At 38.0% G+C, this 25,659-nt stretch overlaps 1 protein-coding gene across 1 annotated transcript; it reads left to right on the top strand.

Annotated features, from left to right (window-relative positions):
- Positions 1-13,920: 13,920 nt before the first annotated feature.
- LOC132119540 (protein Wnt-7a-like) lies at positions 13,921-25,056 on the top strand. Its single transcript, XM_059529595.1, has 4 exons — positions 13,921-15,171; positions 16,165-16,391; positions 19,920-20,191; positions 22,564-25,056. The coding sequence occupies exons 1-4, from the start codon at positions 15,101-15,103 to the stop codon at positions 23,041-23,043; spliced, it is 1,050 nt and encodes a 349-aa protein (XP_059385578.1). The 5' UTR covers positions 13,921-15,100; the 3' UTR covers positions 23,044-25,056.
- Positions 25,057-25,659: the final 603 nt, after the last annotated feature.

The following is a 25,659-nucleotide window of genomic DNA, read 5'->3' as shown; positions in this document are numbered from 1 at the left end:
GAAATGCGCTTTGCTTGTGACTTTAACTGAAGCCAAACAGAGAAGTCTTCAAGTGTGTAGGTCTGATCAGTGCCGGTCCTCTGGATGCCTTGGTTTATGCAGTACTCCACAAACTCGTCTTGATAGTTAGTAGGCAGTTTGCTAAGCAGCCTGTGGACGTGGGAGCCGCATCGCAGTTCATAGCCATTCTCACCCTCGAGGGAGCAGAGCATGCCAACTAGACCTTGTACTGATAGGGCAAAGTTGTCAAATGCCTCTGGATCTCCAGGTGCATTTGAGGTGAGTTTAAGATGGCACCCAGCTCACTCTGCACGAGCTGACGCGGTTGCCCATATTTATCTTGGAGAGCCTGGAGGGCTGAGGTGTACGGCTTTGGATGGTACATGTAGGCTTGGGCTAGCTTGTAGGCGCTTGGCAGTTTCAAGTGATCGAGGAGGACTTGATATTTGAACTGCTCTGTGAGGTGAGCATGTGTATTGAGCAGATTGTCCAAAGCCATCTTGAGCAGGGCAAAGTCTGACTCTTCATCTGAGGTGAAGTGAGGTAGAGTAGGTCTAGGAAGGCCATAAGATGTGGCAACTAGGAGCTCCTTGAGGTCTGTACCCGGCGTTGCCCTGTAATCTAGAGGCGCTGTGCCCTGTCGTGGAGAAGGTGGCATGGCGGGGTAAGGATAGGACAGCGTGTTAGCAGCTGATAGCACTGGCTGTAGAGGTGTAACAGGTGGAAGCACATATTGGACCTGGGCTTGGCTATAGACCATCTGTGGCTGGCAAAGCGTGGCCATATACTGTTCTACTGACATTGGCGGAGCACATGAGGTAACGGCACTCACGGCTGATCTGGGAGCCGACTGCGAAGCTGGATTGATGATTGCAGGAGAAGGAAGCATGGTAATATACGTAGGCTGCGGCTGAGCGAGTACACTAGTAGTAGTATGAGCACTCACTTGTGGAGTGGGCTGGACTGATGTAAGACTGGTCGAGACAGGTGGACTTATGACTCCACTGGAGACTGGTGGCATAACATGAATAGATGGAGTAGAATGGAGCAGTCCATGTCCACCTTGTGAGTGGAGTAGGAGAGGCTGAACTTCTGATAAGGACCTTAGGTTGTACTCACATTCACTGAGGGGCCTGGAGGAACGGGGACTCTCAATTCCTTCTTCCTTCAGGAAAGACGTGATAAGAGCTGCTTGCGCCAATTCCATCTCTTTCTCTTTCAGTCGCCGTCGCAACATCTGATGCCTGGTGATAGCCTCTTTACACTTGTATGCCATCTCTGCTTTCTCCTCCAGTAGACGTCTCTGCCATTCTTGTTCTCTGAGAAGTTCCTCCTCATCGAGGGCGTCTCTGGCTTCTTTGTCTAGAAGAGTACACTGCTCACCCACTAGCGTCTGCTCCATGATCTGCCGCTGCACTTCTGCTAATTCCATCCGCTTGACCTGTTCCTCCAACATGGCACTTTGTAGCTCAGATAGCCCGTCTGCAATGGACCTCTTGGTTGATGAGGCAGCACTGGCTTGAGATCTTGGTCTGCTACGATGAGAATATACCAAGGATCGACATGACTCTGCTCTCACAAATGGCAGTGAAAGTGGATCAGGGATTGGGATGTCGTGAGCTGGGGCTGCTGCTCCGAGTTCCTCAGCTTCGGTGGAAGGGATTACTGTGACTCTCGGTGTGTACCCAACTTCAAAGTTTGCAAGGGATGCTGGTAACTGTATCTCCCGCTGGGGTCGAGAACGCACTGCTGGATCTGCAGATGGTTGTCCTGGCTCCATATTGTCTCCAGAAAGCTGTCAGATCCGGCTCGAAGGACCATGTGATCGAGTGGGACACTCTGAAGGGGATAATACTGGTCTGACAGTTTCCTTTGACAGGGCTCTGGTCAGAGAGAAGGGCACGGAGAACTTATTCCAGCAAACTTTAATATTGTAGTTTGGGTACAAGCATTGGTGTACAAATAGGTATATGTGTGTGTGGTCTATAAAAGAAACAAAGAATAAAATAATATTAATCACAATGTACAAAAGTAAAAAATATGTACTAAGGTATACAGTAATATCCAATGCAATAATAAACATTGAATCAGAATACTGAAATATAATAATTTGGTCAAATAACCTGAAAAGAGTCATAAACAACTAATATACAGGCATACGAAAGGTTAATGAGGCAAAGTAGGAATACTAAATGGATTTGGTGGTCTTCGCTTCCCTCTAGTGGAAGCGGGCGCAACTGCACCCCATGCGCCCAGCACGTGAGGGGCGCATGGCCAGGGAGTGCCGAACTACACTCTAGGTGCGTCTGACAGCAACACACATTTAGCAGTAAGACTAAAGGACATAAGAACTGAAATATAGCACTCGAGAATACAGCTTAAGGCTGAAATAATATAAAGGAAACAATCTCCAGTCTAACAAGGCTTATAACATGGTCACGTGATACCTATTAACTAAAGAAATACACACGAAAGTATCAAACCATGCGTATAATATATTTAACATGAAAACAGGTGAAAGTAGACAACATCTAAACAAGTCCGATGGCAATATTTTCATCTTATTGCAGGATGAAACTTACTTTCGATTAGGTTACGCACAAGCGAGCCACAATCCCACAGAATGCGGAGTCGGGAATGAGGATGTGATGTGCTCGGAAAGGAAATGACATCACTACAGTTTCAAAATAAAATGAAAGGAAATAAAAGACTTTCCGACAGTCATTGTGTGCATGTGACAACAATATCCAATGTGGCTTGTCGGGGAGGGCTGCATAAAAAAGCAACTCCTCAAGAAAGGCCACATGCATTCAAGACTGAGCTTTGCCAAAACACACCTTAAAGATTCTAAGGCAGATGAGACTAAAATTGAATTATTTGATCTCAACACCAAACAATTTGTTTGGTGGAAATCCAATACAGCTCACAATCTTATTAACAGCATTCCTTCAGTAAAGCATGGAGGTGATAATGTCCTTTTATGAAGGTGTTTCTCTGCAGCAGGGACTGGAGCACTGGTAATGATAGAAGGAAAAATGGATGGGGCAAAATACCGTTACATTTTTGAGAAAATCTGCTGCCCTCTGCCAGAAATGTGTCAATGGGAAGAAGGGTTACCTTCCAACATGAAAATGACCCAAAGCACACAACAAAACCGAGCACACAGTGGATGAAGGAGAAAAAGGTGAATGTCCTTGCATGGTCTAGTCAGAGTCCAGACTTAAACCACATTGAAAATCTGTGGAGTAACTTGAAGATGGCGGTCCACAAACAGTCACCATCAAATTTAACTTAACTTGAAACCCTCTACGCACACCTTGGCAATATAATCGCCATTGGCTAAATGTTTTAGTTTACTCGCCAGACTGATATACTATTTTACACACACACACACACACACACACACACACACACACACACACACACACACACACACACATATATATATATATATATATATGATTCCAATCAGCTTATCTTTGTAAAATGGCACAGCTTTTAAAATCTTAGCTTCTTAATCAGTCAGTCAAGCATTATATTATGGTATTAAGCACTGTTTAATGATAGAACTTTAGTGATTAGAACTAAAACTTGGTAACCATGTACCATGCATATTTGTCATTTTAACTGAACTTAAGACTGGTGGTGATATTGTTGGTCATTCAGGGTTTCTGTAAAAAAATAGTAATTAAATAATTATTATTAAAATATAATACTACAACTAATTCTACTACCATAGGCTACTAATAATATACAATGCACTGACAACTCTGTGATCAGATGAGCTGCTGGGTTTCTGAATATTAATCACGTTGTCAACGTTCGGTCGAACTGATTTGCTGAAATCAGAACAGGGACGGTAATAGATCAGCGCCAGCCAATGAAATTGCCATTTGTGCATTAGCTCAGCCCACTACCGGGGAAACCGGCTTATCTTCTGCTTGTTCTAAAAAGCTAGATAATTTTAAATGAACTCCTTTATTTTGACAGGAAAATACAACAAAGAATATAGTTTACATGTAGCGTGTGGATTCAGCGTGGTAAGACTCTCGTTCTCCCTCTTTGCATGTGTGAGAAACAGCGCTATCAGCAAAGCGACGGTGAGTCTTGCGCCTTCACAAAGTACAGTTCGTCATATACAGGTGCGCTGTGCGTCCATTGAGATGTATTGAAAACTACAGATCGCTTGTTGGAGAGAGAACTCTGAAGCGCTCAGTCAGTGTTCAGCGAGTGAAAATGTGCTAATCTTATATAATAGCCTTGAACACACACACACTGGCGAGTAGAATCTAAGAATTTATTAGCCAATGGCTAACGATAGACATCATTTAGTCGCATAGAGTAAAATGTAGTCGCATATGTGAGTGATTTACTCGTTCTGCAAAGAAGATTGGGCAAATATCGCAAGGTCTAGATGTGCAAAGTTAGACGCATATCCCAATAGAATAAACGCTGTAATTAAAGCAAAAGGTGGTTCAACAAAATACTGACACAAGGGGATGATACTTTTTCCAACTCTGTGATCAGTGCCGGCCTGAAGGGTTGTGGGGCCCTAAGCAAGACAATGAAAATGGTCCCCACTAGTAATACAAATTTGACGAGTGAAGAGAAAGCACATAAAATGACATAAAATGAAAATGATTTCAATATTTAAGTATAAATATGTATTAATTATAACACATTCAACAAGCATGTGTAAAAATATTTAAATAAAAAAATAGGAGTGCAAGTGAGCTTGAGTAAATAGATACACATGAAACCAAAAAATATAAATGAAGTATACATAAAACAAAACAAAAAAGCATTAACAAAATAAACATACTATTCATAAATGACAAGAAATAAGGCTTGATTGATGATCACAAAAAAAGGAAAGAAAAACAACAATATTGCATTAGAATTTGGATCCAGGACAATTTTTCGAAACTGAGATTTATACTTCATCTGAAAGCTGAATACAAAAGCATTCAATTGATGTATGGTTTGTTAGGATCGGATCAAAATCTATATTGAAGTCCTTAGCAATGCATATTTCTAATCCAAAATTTAGTTTTTATATATTTATGGTAGGAAATTTACATAATATCGTCATGGAACATGATCGTTACTTAAAATTCTAATGATTTTCGGCATAAAAGAAAAATCAATAATTTTGATCCATACAGTTTACTTTTGGCTATTGCTACACATATACTGGTTCTACGTATGACTGCTTTTATGCTCCAGGGTCACATTTAATGCACCACATTATATTTGGCTCAATTTTCCCTCATATATATATATATATATATTTATTTATTTATATATATATATATATATATATATATATATATTTATATTTTTTTTTTGTGACTGGAAAGATACTGTTTGGTTTCCGACTTCACTTTAATCTCTCGAACCCAGTATTTGTTGTGCCTTTTTTAAGGCTGAACAATTTGGACAAAAATGTGGTTGTTTTTTATATATCAATATGACTAGTTCTGATTGTTATAACTAAATAAAAACATTAAACAAAACAATAAATATTGAAAATTATTGATTGATTATTATCAATATATTTACAGAACCCTGCAGCATGACCAATTAACATGTAGGAGGCCTATGACTATAAAAGTCTAAGGATTATTATAAAATAAATTATGATTAAAAATCTTTGACAAAAAAGGTTGTAATTTCTGTCAGGTAATTTTATGCATTTGCAGAAAAAGAGAGAGAAAACTCCTATACACTGGAGAAATATTATTATTCCTATTTTTACCCAAAATAAGGTGTTGTGAGCATTAGTGAGTGCTGCACTCATTTACTGGGTGCTCTCGCACATTAAATCCATACATGCAAAATCCAAAAAAAAAAACTCAAAGAAGCCATAAATCATATGACATTCCATTAAATCCCTAATATGGACAAAGGCATAACTGAATAAAATGCAGCGGCGTTTTAACTGAAAAAAAGGGAGACATGCCTGTACAATTGAAGCACCTGATTCAGATAGCCAGCTCGTTAGAAGTGAGCTCCGCATGAACTGTGATCGATATGATCCCTACACCATGTTCATTGCTCCCTAATCCCTGAGCAGGGGAAATCTGTAGAAGTTTACTTTACTTCTGAACATTCATTCGTGGATTTGCGCTGTGCCACCACCTGCAACGTCGTCACATCATATACCTCTGTAAATAAATAAACTTGCACACTTTAATGCACTTTGAATGGAACATATACACTTGTTTCGAACTGGAATCATGGTGGAATATCTGGTGATGTCCACTTCGCAGGGCACTTACGGTCGGATAGAACAAACATCATACGTGATAACATATACGCAGAGGCATAGTGAATCACTAAAAATTAAATTGACAACCTCACTGCTACGGGGCCCTCTCCTTAGAGGCAAGGCCCTAGGCGACCGCCTGTACAGGCAGTTGGATGGGCCTGTCTGTGATGTTGATTTTTTTTCTGTTGGTGTTATATCTTTCTCTTGGATGTTATAAGTTGCACTGAGTAAATGCAGCTGGATAAAACAAGAACTGTGTCTGTCTTAATTCCGGTTAAGAGGGGTGATTCTTTGCTATAGCCATTGTACTTAGATAGCAAACTATTCTTCTACTTTACTCAAATTTTGTTCATGACTCTGCTTGGTGTAATTCATTATTGTTGATTGGTTGAATCAACGGTGTTTTTTTATCCAGATAAGGATTCATCGGTATTAATAATAAAAATAAAAATAAAAAAAACCTTTAGGAAATAATTTGTATATCCAGTCCAATAGCTCCATCTGGTGGTACAAAAACTTCGCTTAAAAAATTAATGACTAATTGTGTTGATCAATGAACTCCGAGTTGCCGTTAAAACGTTTTCATATTTCTAATAACTGTCGATCACAATATTATAATATAGTACATAACATATATACACAAACAAACATCACACACACACACACACACACACACACACACACGGGAGGAGGAGACCGGGGACAGTTGCAACACTTTTTGCATTTGGCTCTGTTACTCGGAGATGGTTTGGATTAGACAAACCAATTTTTTATACAATATACTTACATCTGTCTGTTAATTGTCTAAACCATTCAAAGATTGTTCCAGAATCTACATTTTTCACAATTTGCCTTTGAATGTAAGGAGTCAGATGTTGCAACTGACCCCGTGCCCGGGGACAATTGCAACACTGTTTGGGGATGGTTGCAACATGTTACAAATACAATATATGTCAGTTTTAGCTAAATGATTATTATCAAATATTTATTCATCAGCTTTGATTAATGACAATTATAGATTTTTCTAGATGAATAGGCCTTATGTGCAGATGTAAAATATTCAAAATGATATCAAATACAGTAGGCTTTTAGTAAAATAAGAAGAATGGAACGATTTGTGCGGCAATTAACTTTTATTTAGCCTATTGTCATGTAAAACATTTTTTTAAACTATATTTTTTATTATCATTTTTCATTTTAGCAAAACAAAGGTTTACAATGTAATGTCAACAATATAACTGCATCTTGCATCTACTTTAATGATAACTTTACAGCAATAACTCTCATTTTAACAACTGTCAAAACTGTAATATCAACAATAATATAATACTCTGGATTCAGTCAGAGTCACAGTTGTGACATGTGTACACATCACCTCCAGGGGTACAATCCTTGTGTGCCCAGGATTTACAGCTCCAGCACTGTAACCAGACTTCCCTCGACTTTAACTCTCGAGACAAACGATACAGAATTCATCTGATTCTGATTCAGGCATTACGTTCTTCAGTTTTTTGCTCTTCTTTCCCCCTTTTTTTGTAACTTTTTTCTCTCCAAGTCTTTTTTTTTTGCCTTCTCTTTTTGTGGAACCTGTACAATGTGGTGTGACAAATGGCAAACTCTCTCGTCACTGCCCTGACTGATCTGCCTTCATCCTTGATAAGGTTAGAGGCTCTCTCCAAAATATGGAGTGGGACCCCTCTGTCTGAGACTCTCTTCCTCACTCTGGGCATACTGAAAAGAAAGATAAATATATGTATATTTATAGGTAATTAAACTATTCACTGTGTCCTCTGCACATAAACACACAGTTGCACCAAAGCATGGCCACAGACATCTGCACACATGCGCACACACACATAAACTTGATTAACTATATTATATTTAAGTAAAAACTTGTGTGCAGATGAATGAAAAATTATGAAAGAACTTTTAAAATGTTAAAAATACTGCTATGTGGTCTGTTTTTATATTTATGCATTGTACGGGGACAGTTGCAACAGTTGTTGCAACTGTCCCCTTACCTGTCAGCCATGATAAAACCTCATGTGCTAGCTAAACAAGGTGGCATTGAAACATGTTAACCATATTAGTTTAAAGTTAACATATCACTCATTTAAACCATATAATTTTGAACTGAATCACAAAAAACAATTACAGCATTTTAACAAAAACAAATCTCAAGAAAATAAATACTTTCATACCTTAAAAACAGTTTTTTTTTTAATAAATCCTGGAGCAGCTCAGGAATCTCCTTGATGTTTCTCTGCAAGGGAGGGGCATCCAACTGAGCATGTGCAGTGTGAGTGTCATCACTCTAGCTTCTTTCTGATTGGAGAAAAATGACATGTTGCAACCATCCCTTGTTGCAACTGTCCCCGGTCTCCCCTATATACTGAACATTACATTTTAAAATACATAATTGCAGTTGGTGCATCTTTTGTACAAAGCACTAATAGTTTTGTCAATGAAATCAAATGTAATGATAATTTCTATAATAATTTCTTCATATAATTATATACACTGGTAATAAATAACTCAATAAATCCCAAACCGGAGTGCGCGAGCTGAGAGAGCCAATCATCCCCCAGCAGTCTGCACGCGTTCATCCGGGTCCTGGAGTCTCAGCACAGACGCTGACCGCGGGTGTTCATCACTATTAGCTATTAGCCGACCTAGCCTTCAGCTGCCATTGAGGACACATTGAGGTATGATGGAACGTTTGTGTTTCAAAACGGTCTCTTTTAACCACCAAGGATACCGCGTCGATTTTGTCGAGCATTACTTTATATTTTTTCTCACGTCCGATCAACTTTACAATAAGTTTCCATTGCGTGTTGCATTATTTAAGAGCGATGTGTAAACTAGCTTGCTGGCTAGTCTGTGAGGGACACTTATCCTAGCATGCCAGTTGAATAAAGCCGATATATGTCACATGCTGTTCTCTATAGATTTTAATAGTGTCGTGTCTGTCAAAAATCACGTGCACTTTCTAAGTTACTTGTTCAGAGGGATAATGTATTTGGGTGATAGATCATCGATGTATTAACAGGCTAGCCGCTGGAGACCGCCATTTTTTTTTATGAATCAAGGGAGGGAAATTTGAGCATAATATAAAGAGTTTGAGGGGAGAAACAATGCATATGACTGTCTGTCTTTAATTTTTATCTGTATTAAATAACTTTGGAATCCCAGTAACGCTACACGTGGATGAGGGATCCCACTGTTAGCAGTAATCTGAGTAACGTTCAAAGATATCTGGGTTTGTTTAATACTAATCTAACCAGGAATCAGGACTTGGCAGTAATTTACAGACGAGAGCTATTTCTTAAATCAGTTTGACACTAAGCTTGAGCAGCAGAACCTCAAGGAATGGACATTTTAGATGCAAATGCAAACTGCATTCAGCTACATCTGCCTCCTTCGAGAGTATTCAGGCGTTAAATTGCATGTCTGCTGCTTTTTGTTTATCACGTAATGAGCTTTCAGAGAATGATTGAATGAGAAGTAAAGTAAGGGTTCCCAGATTGAAAAACTGCTAGTATTCTCAGCTAATTCAGTAGCACATATTTTATTAAGTGCAATTTACTGATTGTTTGATTCACTTTGAGGAACTAGTATCACATGCATTGGTGTCCTCAGAAACGTGCGCTTTCATAGATGAATATGCAGCATGATTGGAAAAGGCTTTGTTGCCAAATGCCAAGTGGGCAAATGTAATGTTTTCACTGCCAGATCCTTGGGATGGATGTTTTGCCATTGTCTTTCTACTTAACAGTGTTTTGAACAAGATCCTGTTTCCTGTCTTTGCTATTGAATTAAATTTACGTCATTACAATAATCATCTCAGTTGTCATTATGTCAGTGTTTCCTGCACTCAGGAGATGTACTGCACCGCAGCTAAATCTGCAGATCATGGGACAGTATTATATTGACATTAAATGGGCTTATGCAAACTTAAGCTATTGAGTTATTTTTTCTGACAGGATGTAAAAATAGTCATACAGTGCTATATGCTGTGCTGTTTGTAATCAATCACTCCACTGGGTAACTACCGTAACCATTATGTAAAGATTGGTGATCAGTGCCAAAACAACAACAAGTAGGAAACATTTGATTTTATGACTTAAATATTGCAACTACAGTTGTTGTATGTACTGCTTATACATAGCATAACACTCAAGTTTGTATTTTCAATAAATGCTTCTCATAGTTAATAATTCTTTTTTATGAATTCAACTGCAATTCTTCCTGAAAAAATGATCAGAATGCATTTTGCAGAAACAGACTTGTTCAGAATTGTTTTCCTAAGTCATCCAAAATGTAGTTGAGTTTGTTTCTTCATCAGAACAGATTTGGAGAAATTTAGTATCACCTCTTTATCTCTTGCTCACCAGTGAATCCTCTGAATGGGTGCCGTCATAACGAGAGTTCATACAGTTGATAAAAACATCACAACTAAACCACAAGTAATCCATTCAACTCCATCAGTTTAACGTCTTGTTAAGAGGAAAGCAGCGTGTTTGGAAGAAACAAATCCATTAAGGCATTTTAACTTTACACTGTAATTTCTGGCCAAAATATGAGGCTGTAATTCATAATAAGTAGTATCCACAGGAGTAAATCACGCACATCTTATTTTCATTACGGGTGCTGGATTGTCTTGAGGAAGGGCCATGTGAGGCCCGAAACGTCACTAATAATAAAAAAACATTTTTGTATGGGAGCTTATTCGGTGTGCGGATCTGTTACTTACTACTACATGTAATTCATAATAACACTTCCTTCAGTGATAAGGTCCATCCCCTGCTGTGCTGTCACATCACAATCCAACAACATATTTGTTTAGATCCGGTTTGGACTGTTCTCACTTATAAACAGTGATTTAACTATGCATATTTCTTTCCCGATTCAGACAAGACAACCTTTTGACTGGAGCAAGCAATATTATGGATAGAGGACTCATATTTCAGCCAAGAACAGTGGTTTGAAGTTAAAGGTGTTTTGATGAATTTATTACAAACACAAAGTTTGTGGATTATTTACATTACGCATGGATTATTGTGATGTTTTATCAGCTGTTCTGATGGCAGCTATTCACTGCAGATGAGCCATTGCAGAGCAAGTTTTATAATGCAAAATTTCTCCAAATCTGTTCAAATAAAGAAACAAATGCATCTACATCTTGGATGGCCTAAGGGTGAGAACGTATTCAGTCAATTTTCATTTTTGGGTCAACTTTAAATTTAGAAACACAAAAATTGTATTTAGAATCTTATGCACCTATAAGCTTACAACAAGATGGTTGGAAACAAGGCTTTCAGTCCTCTAATTGTGTCTTGCTTGCCTGCTGTTACTGACGACATCTATCCCAGAGCCAAACTGGGCACAAGTCAGAATGTGGCAGCGTTTAATCTTGACTGAGAAGTTAGTACGTAACCAAGACACACACAATGTCAACATGGCTTCCTGGTGCCAAGAGGGTGCCAGTAACTTGGCCAGCCCCTCCATTTTGCTGCATTACCCGTGCTGTCTGATGCAGTTCAACGGAGCGTTTTGTAGTCCTGTATCCGCCTGGTTGGAGTCTATTTTTTTTATTTTTTCCCATAATGCGTTCTTTCACTGTAACGTCAAATGATGTGCGATGAGAGCAGCAATTATTTTGAACAGTCTATTATTTATTGTGTCGGCAGATTGATGAAACTTAATTCACTAACATTTTCCTGTCCACAGACTGACTGTGCATTTGGAAATGTGGTAGATGCCGAGGCAAGAATCCTAACATGGCGGATAAAGAGGACTTCGGAAAACATCAGTTTGGTTACTTCTGTCCCTACCCATTACTTCATTTCCAGATGGAAAGAAGGCAACATGTGCACCGTGGGATGAGGTAGTAGGTTGTATAGTTTTAGGGTCACACCCACACTGGGAGATAACTATACAGCCTACTGTCTTTCTCAAAGTGAGAACGGAGCTGCGGAGTATCATCCTACGTTTCCTGATGTTTAATCTCAATGATAGCTTTGTCACGGTAGGTGTCTGCAAGCTGAAATGTTTTTGATTGTTAAAAGAGACTGAAATGCTTGTGCAGTGTGAGGTAGTAGATTGTATAGTTGTAGGGTAGTGATTTTATCCTGTGTAGCAGATAACTATACAATCTATTGCCTTTCCTGAGGGGCAGAAGAACACGGCAAATTAGCATCGAATTATTTAAGAAAATGTGATGCATGAAATTTTTAAATCAAGATTGAATTTTTTTCCTTGTCTAAAGTATCTTTGTTTTTAACAAATACAATAAATTATTTGTAAATGTATCTGTGGTTTTCTTTGACGTAAAATATATTTATGACTAGTATTAAAGGGTCCCTGGTTTAAGGCCTATTTTTGAACAGCCAAAGAAATGTAATATTTTCAGGGAGTTGAAGACATCCCAAACCACCTCAGCATCATGCATTCATCCTGGAGATGGCGCTCTTGTATTGTCTATGTGGACAGGATAATGGAGCTGCATGTCCTCTGGATGATCGGCCTGGTTTAGTATTTTAGAGTATTTTATTTTGTATTAAGCATATGCTGGATTTTTTTGCCTTATGCTGGATTTATGTTGCTTTTCTTTATTATTATTATTATTCCCCTTTACATTTATATTCCTGTAAACTTGCCAAACTTTGCATGTATGAAGAAACTGTAGGTAATTGCAGTGTGGGTGAATTTGGGATGGATGGTTGCAATTAAATTGGCAATATTTATGTTGTCAGCCTCACTGTTTGAGATATACATTACATTTCATTACCTTTTTTTTTTTTTTTGAAAGTGTGCCAGTAGTTGACTATTTAGGTGAAATGTTAAAAAAATCTGATTTACTGCTCTATTAATGGGTCTGATGTTTTATATTTAAACATGAATTTTAAGTTTGCACTCTTCAGATATACTTACATTTTTTTAATTATTGATTATTATTAAATAACAATTAAAATCAAGACAAAGAAATATAAACTGGCATGAATCAATGTTAAATTACAATATTATGGATGAAAATCATTCACGCAAATAACCAGGCATTTTGAGTTTTCAGGGTCATTTCAAATAGGAAGCATTTTCATTTCTGTCAACAGAAATAATATAATTCGTCCCACTTTATAATAAGTGGACTTAACTATGCTTACATTTAAATTAATAATTTTACATTTAAAATAATAATAAATGCACTTATTGTGTACATGTACTTTATATATATATATATATATATATATATATATATAAATAAAAATACCCACCTGTAATTGAATCTAATTATTTTCTGTAATTACATTAATAATTACACTGTTGACCCATCCCTTACACCTTAAACCTACCCATTACACCAAACCTGTCATTAACCTTACCCGTTTCCCACCTCAATAGCAGCAAAAGTGTTTTGCAATATGATATAAACATTAATTACATTGTACTTGTTTTTTGATGTAAGTACTTAGTAGTTTATGCCACATAAAATAAAGTGGGGCCATATAATTATATAATGTTAATATTATTAACTAATAAAAGTTGAGCCATCTCAAGCTAGACTTAATTTGTCTAAATGTTGGGATACAACTATGGCTTAAGTAGTAAGGATGAGTTTATTTTACCATTGCTAAATACATGCTCCTTTTATACAAATATTCAGTTTTTTAGTAATAGTTATCAAAAATTGTTAAAAGGGTTGATGGGTTCAGATTGTGTAGCCTATATGGCAAACCAAACAAAATGACAATTTGATTAAAAGAGACACTAATGAAATAGTTTTTTTCTCATTTATGGATTTGTGTTTTATTTTAAATATAAGTTATATTGGTAACAGCAGGATTTGTTGATGTGGAAAGATAATATGAGCTGTTAAACACATTGCTTACACAAATGTTAATAAGGGACCATTTTCATGGAATGATTTTTCTATTATGAACATTTCTAACTTTAGATGCATCTTTTGCTATGAATTCACTTCTAGGACATATAAAGTTTTTAAGTTTTTGTTTAATTTTTCTGTTTTAATATTTGTTGCACTGCTCTTGGCCACTGAGCACACAAGGTTCTTGAACATCAATTTTTTGGAAGGTGGCTAAATGAATGCATCTCTCACCTCGCAATTAATGACCTGAGGTGGGTGAGGAGGGAATCTAAAGTTTTCTTTTCTCATGGGAGGAGCAAACCGGTGCAGGAAAATAGATAAAAGCTCTGTTTAAGAAGCTGGAGTTGTAGCGATATTATATTCGGCAAGGAGCGCACAGAGAATATACCTTACCTAGATTTATTATGGTATTACAGCTCGGTGACACGTCTTTCGCTTATTACTCGGTTGTCGTATCTCAAATCAGATTTTTTTAACGTCCCTACATACCGTAGGCTACTTCTATGTATGTATGGTGTTTGCTTGAACGCGTGTGCTCGCGATGTTTTGAAGTCATTAGTCGCGTTATCAACCTGCTACTCTGCTTCACAGACGAATAAAAAGGAATATCGGAAAGTTTAATTTCCTCCAGAACACACCCTGATAGATTTAACAGATAAAGGATCTGCTGGGAAGTGTGATTTGAATTTAAGTGCGGGTAGCTGTGTGGTCTTCTAGTAAATCGAGACGTGTAAAAGTGATTCAGAAGTCGTACATATGCAGAATAACATTCATCTCCACACGTCCCGAAGGATATCAGCTCAGGTGTTCACGTCGAGTTGTCACGGAGTTTTGCATCCCTCCAAGGACTTGCTTCGCTTGTGATAAGCATCGCGTCCACCGGTTAGGCTACCCATCAGGAGACTACTATCATTAACACTGTATTAACAAAGTACAGGCTGAACATGAGCAGGAAAACACGCCGCTGGATTTTTCACATTTTCCTCTGTTTGGGGATTATATATTTGAAGATTGGGTAAGTAGGGTATAATGGAATGTGTTTACCTGTTTTAACCTGTAAAGTATTTACTAGCCTACTAATAAATTAAATGCACAGTTCTTCACAAAACTAGTGGATTTTATACAGTATACAGGCTATATTATACACATACAAATATATCGGAAATGTTAATTGTGCTTCACATTTATGGGTCAACGACGTTTTATTTGTTCGGATATATTTAGTTATTTTATTTTATCTTTTTTAAATGCTGCTCATACAAAAAAATATATATATTTTGTAATTATGAAGAAGGTTTCAGTTTCCTACCTAATATCGAGATCTTTTTCGAGGGGCTTCGAAAATATATATTTTATATATATATATATATAAAATTAATTTTGGCCTAACTGAAAGAGAGAGAGAGAGAAAGAAAGAAAAGACCCATTTAGAGCCTCAATTCTTTTATCTTTTTTCTTTTTGGCTTATAACGAAATGTCATCACAATATTTGTAAAACAACAACAACAACAACAACAACAAAACAATGACATAAATCATAAAAAAAAGTAGTGTAGTCGTGTTTTCAAGGTGTGAAGTAGTTTAGTGCTTTTTAGTCGAAGGATAAATTCGATTTTTGTAGAAAAACCAACATCACTACAAAGATGACATTTCTAAGAACTTGGCATGAGATTTAAAAATAAAATCATCTTGTATTGTCATTGACCCATATAATGCCATCTTTGCAGCATGAGATGATATTTTTTCTTATTTTTTTCTGTTGTTTATTGATGACGAGTCCCTAGGAACAATATTTAAATAAGCTATTTGTTACATTGCATCTATAATAACACATCCATATATCCATAATAGTTTGCCTCCCAAAGTGCTTTAGTGCTCAGTTTTGTTGTGTACTATGAATTACATGTATACTATAAATAGTTTTAGTCATGGCCCATTCCACTCAAACTGTGTTTTAAGTATTCAATATTTTCTTATATAAATATTCCATTATTTTGAAACTTTACAGGGGCTTTTCCTCCGTGGTTGCGTTGGGAGCGAGTGTTATCTGTAACAAAATTCCTGGTTTGGCCCCTCGTCAAAGGACTATCTGTCAAAGCCGGCCTGACGCTATCATTGTCATTGGAGAAGGAGCACAAATGGGAATCAATGAGTGTCAGTTTCAATTCAAAAATGGAAGGTGGAACTGCTCGGCCCTTGGGGAAAGAACTGTCTTTGGAAAAGAGTTGAAAGTGGGTATGTTACCAAATTATTACACTCATATTGTTACAGCATACAGAATTGAAATGTAGATTTTTTTTAAATTAGCATCTTCCTATTGTGGACAGAGTTCCAACAAATAAGAAAAGCACTAAAAATGAAATCACTTTCTTTCAAGCCCTGGAGTGTGTCAAAGCACAAATAAAGCTTTTTAGACTAAACTTGTGGAGGAGGAGACCTATAGATTTCGGATTTTTTTGCTTAAAGACCAACTGACCGTCTTTGCGATATTTAAAACTGACGTCACTCTTATACACCTGCTATAACACGCTTGCTTTAATACATCTTTCATGGAAATAGAGAGAATGGACAAACACTGTCTTGGAATGACACTACACTGTGTCCTGTTTCCCTCACTTTGACATCTCATTTGAAATGTCATTTGTCATTGGATGTCAAGCTAATGTTTAGTGTCTCACACGCCACAGCAACAATGTCAGGTAGGTTTCAGCTGCATGCATTCATGGTGCAAGTGCCAATGCGGCTGGATTTATAGCCCTCTCAACAGTCCAGCCTCTCAAAAGAATTCTTTTTCTAGTCAACCTGTCTTATCTGTAGATTTTAATGATTCGGTAGTCAGGGTTTTCACTTTACCACGGGTATAAGTTACAGTGGTTGAATAGTAGGACCAAAAGAAAGTACAGTATTGTGAGGAAATTTAACAATATATCACCTTAGAGAGACAAAGCATAAGTAATTAAGCAAGTTTGGGGTAATGTTATCCATTTTCCTAAGGCAAACTTTGGCCTGTTAAGGGGTCCTTCAGTGCAACTGAGCCTGTGACACTTTGATGAATAGTGATTTGAAGGACTTTGGTTTAGCTTCAGACCCTGCTCGCAAATAGAAGGTTGCATTATTGCATGGTTTTTCCTGTTGGTACAGGGAATTTCGATGCTCAAATATCCAAACTCTTCCGGAAAAAAACTCCAAGATAACATTATCTGAAATTTCTCCTCTTTCCTTTTGCCGCGCACTCTAAGGATCCATTCAGTGTTGTGATGGTGTGGTTGAGGCCCACGGGAGAAGCTTAGATCTGTAGAGACTTGTATCTATCGCTGAAGGTGAAGCGGTATTTTATCCCTCTGCATCAAAGACAAGCGCCTCCTGAAAAAAAAAGCACAGGTTTTCGTCTCTCTCCATCTCATTCTAGAACTGCACACACTTAACCGTTTACACTTGAATGGCATCCTGGATTTGTTGTGGGTGCTGATTATATTATTTAATGCTGTCTGCTTGGGCAGCTGCTGTGGGTCTTGTGATGTGTGGCCTCTCATCTAAGCACAGCAGAGTGGACGCTGACCTAGAGTGACAGACCGTGGTCTCCATTTCTGAAGCGGCCCTACTGCTTTATTTATCCAGACTCTTTTTTTGTCTATGGTCGATGTAGGAAGGATTAAATAAAGTGGACAACCATTTAAACGTGGTTGGTTTCAATGGGTGTATGGCCACTCATGCTTATACAAGCAAAAGCTAGAAGATGAAAAGTGGTAGTCGAACTGTGTGGAGGGGCTTGCATACTCAAAAAAAGTTGTTGAGTAATGTGTAGTAATTTTCAGGGCCTGGTACCAAGTTCCACGTTTGGCATATACGGCAGTGGATTCCACTTTTAGGTGCACTTTTTGCACATTTTGCCATCTCCACTACCCATGGGCCCGTTCACCTTTTTATCGTACATGAATGAAGTTACGACTATATACGACTATAGCCTGTTGGAAATCAGCAGTTGGACACATATGCAAAAGGCATACCATCTTTGTGCTTGTGTTACTTTATGTTGCTTGAGCGCAACCCTCCTAAATCTTCTCTGACTTAATCGCCCTCCGGTATGCTCAAAAGTAGTTTTCCTCCATCAGCATTAATGCCTCAAGTCCAGACAAGTACACTGTATGAGGTTTATATATTAACCTCTAGCGTTTACAGTTTTGGCAAGAGACATCTAGCACAGAATCATGCAACGCCACTGATTCAGATTTCTCTTGAAAATAAATGATACTCATGTCATAACACACATTTATGGAAGTCTTATCTTGTGTTCAGAATATATTGCTTTAAGTAAACATAGATCAAGTGATATACAAATACAAAGCGCATTCTACTCTAGTATTGATGAGAATTTTAAGATTTTGCATCAATACAGTCTTCATTTTCCTTTCTTCAGTATACATCCCTTTTCCTCTGGTGACAAGCCCAAACAACCCATAAAAATCTCCACATAATTTATGCCCCAAACTGGCCTTTGTTAGATTGCATGAGAAGAGTTCCAAGATGTTTATCATCAGCAGGTCAACACATACCAATGTTAGTGAGTTCCTGTTCTTGATTGCTTGAAGGTGAAAATTCCTGCATTGCTGAGCCGGCCTGTTAACTGTCTGACATATTTGTGTGTTTTTCACTTCTTGCCATGAAATTATAAAAGATAGCAAAGATATTAATTGTAATAACTATGACATCACTCTTTATGAGACCTAAAGAGGTTAACTTTTTAAGTGTTCTTTTGGTTCAGCTGTGTAAATGATTCTTCGGAAAGTCAATACATGATGACTCATTAATCGAGAAAAGTATATGTACATCTCCAGGAATGTTAACATAACTGAGCAACAGTAAATGCATAATAATTGTTTTGTTTTTTTTTGCTTAGGGAATTTTTTATGTTTGGTGAACACTTTTTATGCACAGGCCTTGCATTCAATTGAATTTCAGTACTTTATTGTCACTGAAAAAAAAAATTGACATGAAAATATCAAAATAATAATAATGAAAAAGAAGAAAAAAAGAAGTGTGAAAACTGGAAGCTTGGAACTTAAAAGTTATTTGTTGCTTGATGTCACCTTACAAAAAAGACCCTGTAATAGTTATTTGCAGAACTTTCAGACCTATCTTTGTCCTTATAAATGAAATACACAGTTAACCTGGAAGTGCCCTGTTTAACTGTGGCAATCAATTATAGCAGTACTCTGGCCAGGGAGGCACTGCATGCCTGAGGATTTCATCTCCACAGGGTGGATCCCTCGTTCTGACGGAAGCTGGGACAGTGGCCAGGCTAGAGTCTAAACACATACCCTCTATCTCAACCATTCTATTGTCTCTGAAATAAACCCTTGTCATTTGTGCTTATTAAAGAGATGGACCGTTCCTTCCTTTGCTCATCTGTGTGCAAACAGTTATTTGTCTCTCTGTTTCCTCTCTGTGACAACTGAAGGACAATTATTTGTGTGTTGTGTAATCACAGGTATGTGATCTGTGTTTGTTTTGCCAATGTTGGGTTCTACTGATGATCATTTTTATACCATGTTTTTCTCAGTAAGCCAGCTACCGTCTACCGGAGGCCATATTGTTAATTAGTATGATGTGTGCATGATAAATGAACTGTACTTGACTCAGCTAACACATTTGATTATTGCTATGAGTGTCAAGATATGTCAGGTATGTAGGGGGGATTTAACACTGCCCAGAACTGGATCTTATTGTCAGCGATCTTGACGGAGTATATTCTTTTGGATCCAGGAAGTAAGGAAGCAGCCTTCACCTACGCCATTATTGCTGCCGGGGTCGCCCATGCCATCACAGCAGCCTGCACTCAAGGTACGCTGAGCGGCTGTGGTTGTGACAAGGAGAAGCAGGGCTTCTACAACCAAGAGGAAGGCTGGAAGTGGGGAGGATGCTCAGCTGATATTCGCTATGGTCTGAGCTTCTCAAAGGTGTTCATAGATGCACGGGAGATCAGGCAGAACGCCAGGACACTCATGAACCTCCATAACAATGAAGTGGGACGCAAGGTATGTGGCACCATTTGCATGTTTAATTAAGAAGATTGTTGCATAATAAAACCATGTCATGCATAAAAACATCACTAGGCCAAGGTTGTCCAATCCTGCTCCTGAACAGCAACTTTCCTGCAGGGTTTAGCTCCAACACGACTGCTTGTAAGTTTCGAGTGATCCTGAAAACTGGTCCAGGTGTGTTTGATTGGGGCTAGAGCTTAACTCAGTTGGAAGGTGACCCTCCAAGAGCAGGAATGGATACCCCGTGATAGTGCTTTCTTGTAAGTCCTATAGCAGGGGTTCTCAAATCTGTCCCTCGAGGTCCATTTTCCTGATTAGTTTAGATACAACCCTTAGAAACACACCCGAAAAAGCTAATCAAGGTATTCAGGATTGCTAGAAAGGTATAACAAGATATAGCAATGCAGTTTTGGTTTTGGCATGCTCATGACTAGTAATTTGTGATTATAGCAAAATTATTTTTCAAGGTTCCAAGTTGAATAATTTAAAAGCAATAGTAGTTCTCTATTGCACTTGGGATCAGTTGGTATGACTTCACAGTCAGAGAAGTAAAAATGATTTGTTGTGTAATTGTAAAAATAACATCGAAATGCATACCCTAAATGCCCAGGCAGTTTGACTGACACTCATATGCTTTTCGTCATTCAGTGCCAATCTGGAGAGTGTGATGTTTCAGCACTCTAGACAGAGCTTCTTTTGGGGCTTTAAAACCCTAAGCCTGACCAGTAAACCTTTGTAACATTTTTATCATGAAACAACTCTTATGGTATCTGGTGCCTCACATGCACTAAGCCTCTATTTACAGCAAGTAAATTCAGTTCTAAGACTTGTCAGTTCACAAATTCATTGTGATTTCAAAGATGCAATTTTGCACTCTTCATTGAATATTTATCAACTAAGGTCATGCCATTGACAGGCCACACCCATGATTGTGATTGGTTAATGGATTGCAATACAGCATTTCAGTGAAAATGCAAGGGGTGTGGCCTCTCTTTAGAAGCATGGATCTTTCCTTTGTTAACTTGTCCTGAGACTTGCTGTTTATCAGGAATCGGCAGCATGAACACACTAAGCCTGATATGCATCCTAGATTGTAGGAAATTGCCAAAAAGACTAATGAAAGTCTGAGAATGAGTAAAAATAATTAAAAATCAAGGTAAAGCCTCTCCCACCCACAGCAAAAGTGAAAAAAGAGTGAAAGGAAGAGAAAGAGAAGGAGAGAAAAGACACATTAACCAACCACACCAAAGACTACACCACCTTGAACAGGCAATTCACCGATGCCAATCAGACCTCTTCCATATCTAAACAGGCATTCTGCTTCACTGAGTTCTGCTTACGTTTGCCCATTCATTCATCTATTCTGAGCTAACCAATGCCTTTTCTATGCATTGTTTTTTTTTTTTTTTTTTTGGTGCATTTCTAAGCCTACAACTAGAGTATGTGAAATGCATTAATGTTTATCATTAATTTCCATGAAAAATAACTACAGGACAAGAAAGTATACAGCATCCCTCAGTTACACTGCTACTCAAAATGTTTTGTTTTTTACATGTGGGGTTTGACGTCTATAAGTATATAAGGTGAAGCACACAGGCACCAGAAACCTGACTCCTGAGCTTTATTTGTGTACACTACACATAGGCTGATTGTTGTAGGAACTCTGCGACCATCAGTCAGTGTTTATATCATATCCTGTGCAGATTCCACTCTTTTTCTTATACAAGAAAAGAGACTCCTACAGGCAACCTCTGATAGTTTGCCCCTTGCTTCAATTTGTGGCGTGTGTTGTGTACACAAATGAAACTGTTTCCTACAAGTAGTCAGAGAGCCTGTGAACACAAGCTGTGTTTTGCAGGCCCGCTCTCTTCACAACGAGAAGGAATGAGGTTGTTTAGCACTGCAAGTTTAACAATCCTTGCATTCTTCAAATTGGAATGTTAAAAAAAAAACCTTTGTCTCAACCTGTTAAACCATTCCCAGAAATGTGCTTTAAGATACCCAACTGTATGCCACTGTTGGTGATTTCACTAATCCCTACTGTATTGTCTATCCAGATCTTGGTTCCGGGAATATGCCTTATATTAGGTGATGTGAATATATGCAAAACATGGTTTATGACTACTGCATACCTTTTGTAAACAAGATCTTTTCCTTCCTCATACATTCTCCGCTTAGCATCAGTAATTCTTTTGTAATGGATGATTGCATTCTTCAGATTTGTCACCAGTCAGACTAACTAAATTAACTGTGAGTCATCAAACAGTCTACTTTCATAATTAACTTTGGTTAAGATTCCTAAATGGAACCTAGGTGACTAAATAATCCCAAAGGTATTGACTTGTTAATTTTTCCTCCCACATTAGGTCTTGGAAAAGAACATGCGTTTAGAGTGTAAATGTCATGGTGTATCTGGATCCTGCACTACCAAGACTTGCTGGACTACTCTCCCAAAATTCCGGCACTTGGGTTACATCCTCAAGGAGAAGTATAACCATGCTGTACACGTGGAACCGGTCCGAGCTAGTCGAAACAAGCGGCCTACCTTTTTGAAGGTTAAAAATCCTTACTCATACCGGAAGCCCATGGACATGGATTTAGTGTACATTGAGAAGTCACCCAACTATTGCGAGGCAGATCCCGTGACGGGTAGCATGGGAACCCAGGGCAGGATCTGCAACAAGACTGCTCAGCAGGCCAATGGCTGCGACCTCATGTGTTGCGACCGAGGATATAACACACACCAGTACTCACGCGTGTGGCAGTGCAACTGCAAGTTTCTTTGGTGTTGCTACGTCAAGTGCAACACCTGTAGTGAACGGACAGAAGTATACACGTGCAAGTGAAATATTTATTGCTGAGGAATTGATACACACCTGCGATCTTTGTGGTAGAGAGTCTACAAGTGTCACAACAGGATGACCACTGCTATGGATGCCAGGTAAAGGAAAGAGCCATTTGCAATGGAAATCGTGGGACTGGTGGAGTCTATGCAGATTAATTGCATGCATTGCATGCTGTTTTGCTCCAGAGTCTGCTGAGGGCTTCGGTGTTGGTACCAGTAGACACCTTTCTGTTCCAGTACTGAGCAACAGAGCGAAGTAGCCAGCAAAGGCTTGATCTGTAGACCATAAGAAAGATGTGGGGTGTGATTATTGAGGGTGTTCTGCTCTGTAGTTAGCACAGAAGGTATTTCTGCGGAACTTTTTAGCCTGAGTAAGTGACATTACAAATCTTGTAACATAAACTGTACATGGACACAACAATGATATTTAACGTTTTATTTAGAGAAAATGTCTAATGTTAATTTATTTCATAAGGAAACTACTGATTTCTCATTGTGTTTACTAGCTTAGATTTAGCTCTTCTCCTGTTTAATATGGTGTGTTTTACATAGAAATAAACTGACCAACTTTTAAACTGTACATCATGTGCTTTAGCTTAGGGATGAACCAACAACAGTGCACAATACAAAAACAAGTGCACAGCACTCAAGGTGTAATTACTAGTCTCTGAAAGAGGAGACTCTACTGTCTTTTATGTATCATTGTAAAGCTTTTTGCTTCCATTTTCCCATCCTTTTTAAGTGTCAACCCTTGCACATATATTCCTACAAGTACACACTGGAATTGTGCATCATGTTTGAAGGCTCATTCCTTCCAAAGTGAATAAACAAGTATTAACTATTTTTATAACACTGGTCCACAAGAACATTTGTGATTGAACTCTCTTTAAATTGGAATATTCCAATTAAAATGTGTATTTAAATGGGATCTAAAATTTGAGACCTCACTTGACACAAGGCTTTATGCTAATTAGGCCACAAGCTTCCCTGGCATTTGGCTAATTTTTACTCAGTTGGCAGAGAAAGAGAATCAGCAGTTAATTCACTTTTCGAATGGAATAGCTTCAGTACAGATGCCCCACCTGTTACTATTACTGATGTGGAATGTTGAGATCAAATAACCAGTTCTATTAATGTTATATATTATATGTAATATAACACTGTTATGCTGCTAGTTTTGTTCTGTTCTGCAACTGTAGTTAATATTACCCTTTCGAAAATTAACCACGTTTTTATAGTAGTAAAGGTGTAGTAACCATGTTTTTTTGGTGTATTGATTACCATTTGTATAATCACAGTTTTACTACAAATACCATGGTTAATTTGTTTTTTTGGTTTTATTTGTAGTAAATCCAGGGTTCATTTTCGTAAGGGTAGTAGTATTTTGTGTGTTGTAAGCAAATGTGGTTGTCCAGACAGACTGTCCCTGTGTTGACATATATTTTGTAAGAGATTATTTTTATATTTTATTTATTCTGTGTAAAGGAAAAACCCACTACCATTGTCCTTTAGATGGACAGAAATTAGACAGATAAGCTAGAAACAGTGTGATTGTGTCATGGTACCAGCTTGAGCAGTTTAACTACATCTCAATGAAGTATCACTCATAGTGATGTAGTTGCCAAGTATGTAATGATGAAAAGATATTACAATTGCGATCATACTGGTGTTCAAATATTACACTTTCAAACGTAGCATTTTTATGGCAAAGGTCCTGGATGTGGTATCAATAAGGGAAACTATAGGTAAATAATCCTGGGACAAAACTCTCTGGTGATGAGAAAAATTCACGGCTTTGGTTTTTACCAAAGAACATCTGAATTTGAGTGTGGCTCTTTGTCAAGAGCTTTAAAGCAGGATGGCCTTGATGTAATTACTATTTTACAAAAATCTGTGATTTTAATATATGTTTTGCCAAATTGATTGTGCTTAATGATTGTGTCATCATAAATGATAAAAAAAAAATCATGCATTATGCTTTCAACAGTGTTAATAAATATTTCCTTGGCTTGTACTGGCTTGTTTTTCAAGAGGGACACAACAGTTTTCAAGGCATATTTTTATTTATTTTATACTGTTAACTCTATTCTCTCAAATCAAAACTGACCTAAACTAAATAACCTGTTTGTTTCAATCATCACATTGCCCATGTTATCACTCAGCCTTACATCTTACAACCAAACAGAGTCATAACTAGCTTGACAGTCCCTCATGCTTGACTACTGGTTCTGACAGTTTTTACTAAATGGAAGGCTTCAGGGGGCAGGGAGGAAGTTAACGAAAGTACTTGAATGTTAATGGTATGGCTGGTGTAGGGCTTTAATTGATGAGTAGCAGTAAGGAGGGTGTCTCAGCAATGGGCAGATAGAAGGGGGAAGAGGGGTGATGGATTACTCTGACATCTGCTTCATTCACTTCTCAACGCCGTCACCACAACAACGCCACTGTGGCCCCCAAAAATGCTGTCCAGTCTCCCTGAGAAGCAGGGCTGCCCATTAGCGAAATGTTAACTATGCAAAATCCAGCTAACTTTTTTCCAGGGGGAGGGGGGGGGGCAAAGGGATGGCAAAAAGAGAGGCTTTGCCATTGTGAAGGATGATGTCAAGAGGAATTTCAA

Source organism: Carassius carassius, chromosome 38 (assembly GCF_963082965.1).
Source record: "Carassius carassius chromosome 38, fCarCar2.1, whole genome shotgun sequence".
Taxonomy (NCBI): Eukaryota; Metazoa; Chordata; class Actinopteri; order Cypriniformes; family Cyprinidae; genus Carassius; species Carassius carassius.
The sequence above is the reverse complement of the archived record's forward strand: the minus strand, read 5'-3'. Positions and strand labels throughout refer to the sequence as shown.

Excerpts from the sequence above, each read along its gene's own strand:
- LOC132119540 (XM_059529595.1), top strand. The coding sequence starts at position 15,101 with ATGAGCAGGAAAACACGCCGCTGGATTTTTCACATTTTCCTCTGTTTG. Across the intron at positions 15,172-16,164 it reads ATTATATATTTGAAGATTGG|GGGCTTTTCCTCCGTGGTTG; the intron begins GTAAGTAGGGTA and ends GAAACTTTACAG. Across the intron at positions 20,192-22,563 it reads ACAATGAAGTGGGACGCAAG|GTCTTGGAAAAGAACATGCG; the intron begins GTATGTGGCACC and ends CTCCCACATTAG.